At 43.4% G+C, this 7,263-nt stretch overlaps 1 protein-coding gene across 1 annotated transcript in view; it reads right to left on the bottom strand.

The window, feature by feature from the left end:
* Nucleotides 1-624: 624 nt before the first annotated feature.
* NXPH2 (neurexophilin 2) overlaps nt 625-7,263 on the bottom strand; it is a 29,429-nt gene continuing 22,790 nt past the window's right edge. Inside the window, exon 2 of the mRNA XM_015869245.3 lies at nt 625-3,346. Coding sequence (XP_015724731.2) covers nt 2,603-3,346 — 744 coding nt within the window. The 3' untranslated portion in view covers nt 625-2,602. The remainder of the gene's footprint in view (nt 3,347-7,263) is intronic.

Genomic DNA, 7,263 nt, shown 5'->3' with positions numbered 1-7,263 from the left:
CTTTTTCCCCTGCTTTTGACTGCAATCAGATGGCAGGTCTTTTCTTGCAGTCAGTTTCTCAAAATTGATGAGGAAAAGCGTACCATGATGCTTTTAAGCTGATTTTTAAAGCATTGACTGGAGAAAAAATGCTGTGGTTCACAGTGTGTTTTCTGGTGTAGCTGTCAGGATGTCATCTTGTGCCAAAGATTGGGGAGGAGGTGGTTGGAGCATCATGCATGGTGCCCAAAAAGCAGTGAGATGCTGCCACTGAGGGCCGGAGCTCCATGCAGGCAAGTCTCCCCCATGGAAAGCTGTTTGGGCTGCTGTAATGCAGACCCTGAGGCTCCAAAGCACCTCTCGTTTAGCACAGCTCTTCTAATTTCAGTGGCCTGCTTGGGGCTACTTGCTGTTGCGGTTCATGACTGTGTTGAGCAACGCATGCACTTTCTTTCCTTGACCCTCATGAACGCTACTGAACCTATTCTACCCATTGCATTCACAGAAGAACACATTGCACTTGGCACAAACATTCAGCAATACGTTGTGCTGTTGGAGTCTTTTGTCATTTATTTTCTTTCCCCATAAAGTCACCAAGTAAAACTGGGAAGAAAAGGAAAAAAACACAACCAAATATGCAGCGAGTGAGTGACAGATTTAGCAAACTCTCTTTATTTACATACAAATACATGTACACATATATTCTGTATATGTACACATATTCAAGTGTATATACATACATGGTTTCCACATACTCTACAATAAATAGCATGTAGGGTTTTCTTTTAATTGCCTACAGTGCTGAGTAAAAATACATGGCAATAAAATCATGGCTTACAGCTAAGTTACAAAAGCACCAGACACTGAACTCATAGCAATAAATCCGAGCTTATATACAGCTGGAACAAGGACACGCTATACAGAATACAAAGTAGAACACCTTGTAGGAGTTGACAGTAAGACAAACTGAAGAACATTATTTAGAACAGGGGGGACTCTGTGAAAAAAAGGAAAGCAAAGCAGCCAGGTTCTTGGCGAAACAAAACCACGTGTTTAGATTGGTCACATGAAGAAGAAACAAATTAATCATTACTTTCATATTTTAACAGTAAAGTCATTTACCAAGGAAATGGGAATTGACCTCACGAGTGAGTCCTTCTGAGCTGTCAGGGTGCAGACAGCACTCAAACTGATTATTTTAGCAGCACTTCATTTAAGTCATGCGTAACTTCTCGCTCCCTGCGTGTTAGTTTGACTACAGGTAATGGAAGCAGTCCCTCAGCTGGCTTTTTCCACAGGACCTGTGATATGGGACTGTGATAGCAGACTGACAGCAGTGCTAAATCAATACCCAAAGAAACAGCAAGGAATTTGTGCTCGGAGCTGAGCTGCTGGAGCTAACTGTCCTACAGAACCAAACCACAGCCAGGCCCTGTGCTATCGCAGCCAACTATGACAGAGCAATGCTGTTCCGTGTGGCTGTGCTGGTCCAGGTGAGTATTTCAATACCAACAGCAATTGTTTGAAATCTGCTCTATGAGGTGAAGGTGCATAGATTTGTGCTGACCTCTTTGTTTTTTTCATTGCTTAATATACTGATCTTAAATACGGAATACTAAGGAAGACAACCGGGTGCCATTAAGCAGAAAATTTGTGCTGCTCAGGCGTCTTCCTCCTGCTGATGGATTCTCCTTGCCACAACATGGTGCTGAGGCCTAGGAAGCAAGATAGTCACTTGCCTCCAGTGGAAGCTGGCACCGTTTGCAGACTTAAACAGAGATTACCTTTTTCCAAAGTACATACACTCTCAGTCATCCTGAAACAAGTACTGGTGCATGTGTGAATGCTTGGGAATGGTCAGAACCACAGGTGACGATTGAAGGAGGGAGATGTACACCAAACCTGCACACCTGGTGGGTCTAATCAACAAAAGCTCATCAATATCTAATTACATCATTGCATATTCATGAACAAGAAGTCTGAAGGAAGAACTACTCGCTCTTAGCTTCAATGAATACATACAACTACCACAGCTCGTAGTACTTTCCTTCCTTTCTCCTCTCCCATAGAAATAATGCTTTTTTTTTTTTTTCATATTTGGACTTGATACTGTATGAAATTAGTGGGAGAGCTGTTCATTTGGATTTTGTATGGAAGCAGCTGAGAGCCATCCTTATAACTCGTTCTTTATATTGTCATCTCCAAAGGTTCCCAATGAGAATCGTTTCCTGCTAAGTGTTGTCCAATTCAAGTGTAAGATAACCTCTCTGCCTTGGAGTGTACTTAAAAAGACTGATTTTCAAGATCAGTGCTCATTACAGACATAATTTGCTTTGGTTTTGGTTGGGTTTTTTTTTGTTTTTTGTTGTTGTTGTTGTTGTTTTTTAATCACATCTGCCTGGTAGTTCCCTTATGAATGATGAGAATACTAAAATGCAACGGCCTCAAATGAAAGTGATCGTTACGTAAACAGTTTGATTAGTTACGATACAGCACAAACACAGCTACAGTTTTTAAAGACTTTTGAACCTGATAGGAAAAACATATTCCTCTCCAGAAGGTTAAATGGGAGACGCTTATTTTTATGACTGGTGCTGGATCTCTACAGTTAGTTATGGCTGTGTCAGCCAGAAGACAAGTACGGAGTCTCGCTATGGTAATTATAATCGGGACAGACCTTTTGCACCAGTTTGTAATCTACACTGTAAAAAGCGATGTAGATGCAGATAACTTTGAATGGTTTAGAACACAACCAGGAGACATGGCTTTGGGTCTGCTCTTGGTAGCAGATCTTTGAGGGGTCAAAGTTGCACAGGGCAGTTTTTTTAGCACGATCTGTTTTCTCGTACTCGATGCGGCAATTGAAGGACTTGGATTCCTTGGTCTCCAAAGTTGACTGTGGAGACGATTCGAATTCGACCACCTTGGAAGGTGGCACCAGGCTGACAGAAACGTTTCCGAGACCCGTGGAGTTATGTCGGAAATAAACACTGAAGGTGCCGTTGCCATGATCAACGATTTTCCCCGTGATCAGGAGATTCAGTTTAACAGTTTTGATGTTAGAGTGGAAGTCGCCCCATCCAAACATCTTCTTGAATTTCCCAGTTTTTACTATAGGTCTGCGTTTAGTTCGTGCGAGAGATTCCTGAACCTCCGTGATGTTGGACAACCAATCCCAAAAGTTTTCTATGCTGTCCGAGTAGGACACCTGGCCGTGTTTCAGTACTGGGGATGGCTTAACAAACAGGCGTAGCGGGTTGATGATCCTGGAGTGCACCACATTGTCCACCAATGTCTCTGCAGCATCCTTGTCTTCCCAGTCCAGCACATCTGTAGCTTGTACGACTTGATTACCATCACAAAATACCTGTTCCAAAACAGAAAAAGAACTGTATGAACTGTGAAAAGAAAAATAAGCTACCACAGGAGCCATTAATATTCACTTTTTTATCACTCCACTGGACTACAGTAATGAGTAACTTCTGCAGCCCCGTGAAATCTCACAGATTTTATTCAATAGCTTACAGAAGATGCAAAAAAACTCAGTAAGAGCCATCCAGTGGAAAGAATGCATAAATCTCTGGATGGGTTGAGGGCCGTCATGCATCAAACAAGGCAAGCATGCTTTTCTCACAGTCGTGTTAGATAAAAACATGCCTAAGGATGCAAGAAAACTGGAAACAGCAAAGTAGAACCTCTGCTAAAAGACAGTAGGGGAGAAAGGCAGAACTCTTCCATTCTGCTTTGTTATTCTCCTTACTTCACCTAACAAATGCTTTAGGCTTAAAATCCTGTTATCTATGTGTACTAAAATTGCTTATTAGACATTTGTATTTTTGTTATTACCCAAATTTGCAGCAGATCCTGAAAGTATTCATGGTTTTTGGTGTGCTGGAGGCAGGTGCAAAACTGCTTGTGTATGGCAAGGCCAGGCCTGCAAGACGGGCTGAGCATCTCCACTAGAAGAGCACATCTTTCTTTCACCAACTGTGCGGTGGAAGGTTGCTTAAAGCAGCCAAAACAGGGAATTAATGCCATCCTTTTCACTTGCTGAGTGATGCTGACTTTGTGGGATGGAATTCTGTGCTGCTTGTCTCACAAGAGAAAATATTAGAAGCAATGCTGGGCTTGCTGTTCCCCTGCTATTATACCAAAGGTACCTGTAGTTCTTAGCACTTTACCATATTCAGTCATACCTGGTTAAGATCAGGGAGTCCAAAACCATTGGTCCTTTCCTGTTTTCTACCAACAGACTGAAACTGGCACCTGAACTCAGCTTAACACATATTCCGTAATGCAGTACTCAAGATAGGCTTTACCTTACTCACATACTGAGAGGCAGCCATCGCTAAATAAATCTGTGGCTGGATCTATCCTTTGAGGTCAGGTGTGGCTCACATAAGTAAATTATTTTCTTCTTCAGATCAGAGAGGGAGAAAAAAGGCACCAATGATCACTCTCGGCCTGAGACCTTGTATGTCAAGTTTCTGCCACCACACAATGTTTTTTATGGCTGAGCTATGAACTCGGGAAAATAGGAGATCCTAATGGAAGCAGTGACAGATGCTTATCTGCACCAGCACAAATAGCTGTCATAACGATGCCGAGGGAAGCTGTCACTGTGATGAAAAGTTCTCAGTGAAGCAATGTCATGTTTATGCATGGATCTTCAGCCACTTCTGAGCCAGTCCACATGCTCAAAATCAGCTGGGTGAAGCTGCAGCAGCTGGCCAGGGAGAGCTCCCAGCTGCAGCCAGGGCTGGGTTCAGAGCAGCAGCAGCCAAGATACACATTCACCTGTCCTTCACCCCATCCCAACCCGAGGCCTCTCAGAGCTCTAAGAGAAGCTGTACTGCTGCACTTCCAGATTCCAGCAGAGACAGGGCCCTGATAGAGCTGACAAAACCTTTCTCAGCATCTGCATGGCTAAATGGCCTCCTGCATGAAATGCCCATAGCCATGCGAAGATGTGGGCACCTGTAGTCTGTGTCACTGCTTGCAACTGAGCCAGGAGCAGCTGGAAATCTGAAGGAGAAATACAGCACACAGACAGTTCTAACTTCACTTGTGTCTGCGCTCAGCTGTGCCTGTCCTTTGGCAAGGGCACAGGAACACCACATTTGTCCTCCTGGGCTACTTTTCTTACTGAAAGCTGCGCTATGGCTCTTTGGCTTTTCTCTCCTTCCTTTCACAGAGAGCTACAGGGCACCGAGTCATGTGCTACCGGTAATGCTCAGCCTATGTCTCTTCTGGGGGCTCTCACTCCAAATGAGATAGCAGAGCATTGCTTTCTCAAGTGCTTTTTGCAGCAGGCTCTGATATAAAAAGATGAAAAATGTGCTATGAGGTTCAGAGCGGCTGCAGGATGGGAAGCAGTGATGCATGCTCAGACAGGTTAGGTTTGTCGCATCAGTGAGGTATGAGGGCAAAATGATTTCAAATGGTGGAAATGCAGAGTGGCATCGTGCTAAACCACTGCCACTGCTTTTAATTACATGTGTGTTAAAGACATGAGCAGCTGGCCTGATCACAGCAAACAAGCTGCTTCAGCTGAGGTGACATGGTGGCAATTAAATTGCTTTCATCATACGTGAACACACAATGGTTCAGATGTTGAATCACAGCGATGCACTGTTCCTGTTTAAGGCTTGCATAGCACCAAATAAACATGGCTACAATTTGTGCCTTACTCAAGATGAGCAGTTTTTTTTCTTTCTCCAACAGACTGCAGGACTCCAGTCTTGTGCATCCTTATTTCTTGACTCTGCCCTGCAGCTGCTTTATTTCACTCATTTGGTTGTAGGGACGGGTCTGAGCTGTCAGCACAATCAGTTGGAGGAAAGGGGACTTTGCAAGCACCCAACGGTACATGTGTTGTTTTGCACATGTTCAGTTCTTGGTGGCTAACAAAGAAGAGCCTGCTTTTGCTCACTGCTTAGCGCTGGAGCAGGAATGAAGGTGCGCTGTTCAGAAATGTGAATAATATTTTTAACCTTTTGAACGTAAAACCTTATTTTTGTGCATGTGCAGAACTTGCTCTATTTTAAATAAGCTTCTTGCACTGAGAGAATCGAACGCTTAACACATCATTTTCTTCTAGGCACTGCAAAGGCTCTTCACTCGATGACAGCTTTTTGCTATTAGCAAGGCTGGGCCCATGCCCACTTTATTCCCTTTGGTTAGCAATTTCCGGGAAATAAAAAAATCTGTATTAAAAGAATGCAGTGCATGCTGGAAAAATGGCTTCCTCAGCATCTTCCCGTTTCACAATAATGCTTCTCTGTTGTAGAAAATATTGCTGGTAGGGTATTTGAAAAAAAAACTAGCTTAGGGAAGTGAGTATATACATTTAAATAGATGGCTATTGCTGTAGTTCTCTGCTGCACCTGCATTTTCCCATTCCCTCCAAACCATCAATTTCCAAGCAGAGGAAATAATCTAATCTATTTTCTGTAGTATAAAAGCTGTAAAATGTCACCCAGTTACCCCAAAATTTCTGTTAAGACTATAGATATTTCCCAGTGAGGGCTGTTGCCTGGACCCATTGAGACATACAGAATCCATGACATGCCTTGCTCCTACATTTTGGTTCCTTAAACACAAGAACAGTTCAAACCAAAGCATAACACTGTCAACATTTTAAACTTCAAACCATTGGTTCTTCCTGTGCACTTCTCTGACTGATCATGATTGCTCTTCAAAGATCTTTCTCATCCAAGGATGATTTCTTTCACCCAGAGGGTGGTGATGCATTGGAACAGGTTGCCCAAGGAGGCTGTGGATGCTCCATCCCTGCAGGCATTCAAGGCCAGGCTGGATGTGGCTCTGGGCAGCCTGGTCTGCTGGTTGGCGACCCTGCACATGGCAGGGGGTTGAAACCAGATGGTCATTGTGGTCCTTTTCAACCCAGGCCATTCTATGACTATATGATTCTGATCATGGTAGAGAGGCTTGGGATTAAATAATGTTCTCGTGAACAATTTTTGAGAAATCAGGCTGTGTGGAAGAGATGCTGGTGTTAACAAAGGCCATGTTTCTGTATTTGCACAGTTAAACTCATGCTCCTTTATCTGGAATTTGCTCCCACACCTTTCTCTGTGGGCAAGGCACTAAATGAAAGAGTAGCCATGCTAGAGTTAATTGTTTCAATGCCTTGGGGATTTTAGCCAGGTCATCACTCAGCAGCAATCATTTCTATGGCTTCAACCCTGCCAGAAATCATTTAAAAACTGTCAGCCATTAGCTGAAATAAATGGGTCTGTTGGGATAAGCAGAGCTCAAGTC

Source organism: Coturnix japonica, chromosome 7 (genome assembly GCF_054131305.1).
Source record: "Coturnix japonica strain WE chromosome 7, WE-NBRP24, whole genome shotgun sequence".
Classification (NCBI taxonomy): Eukaryota; Metazoa; Chordata; class Aves; order Galliformes; family Phasianidae; genus Coturnix; species Coturnix japonica.
This window is presented reverse-complemented; position numbering and strand designations above follow the sequence as displayed.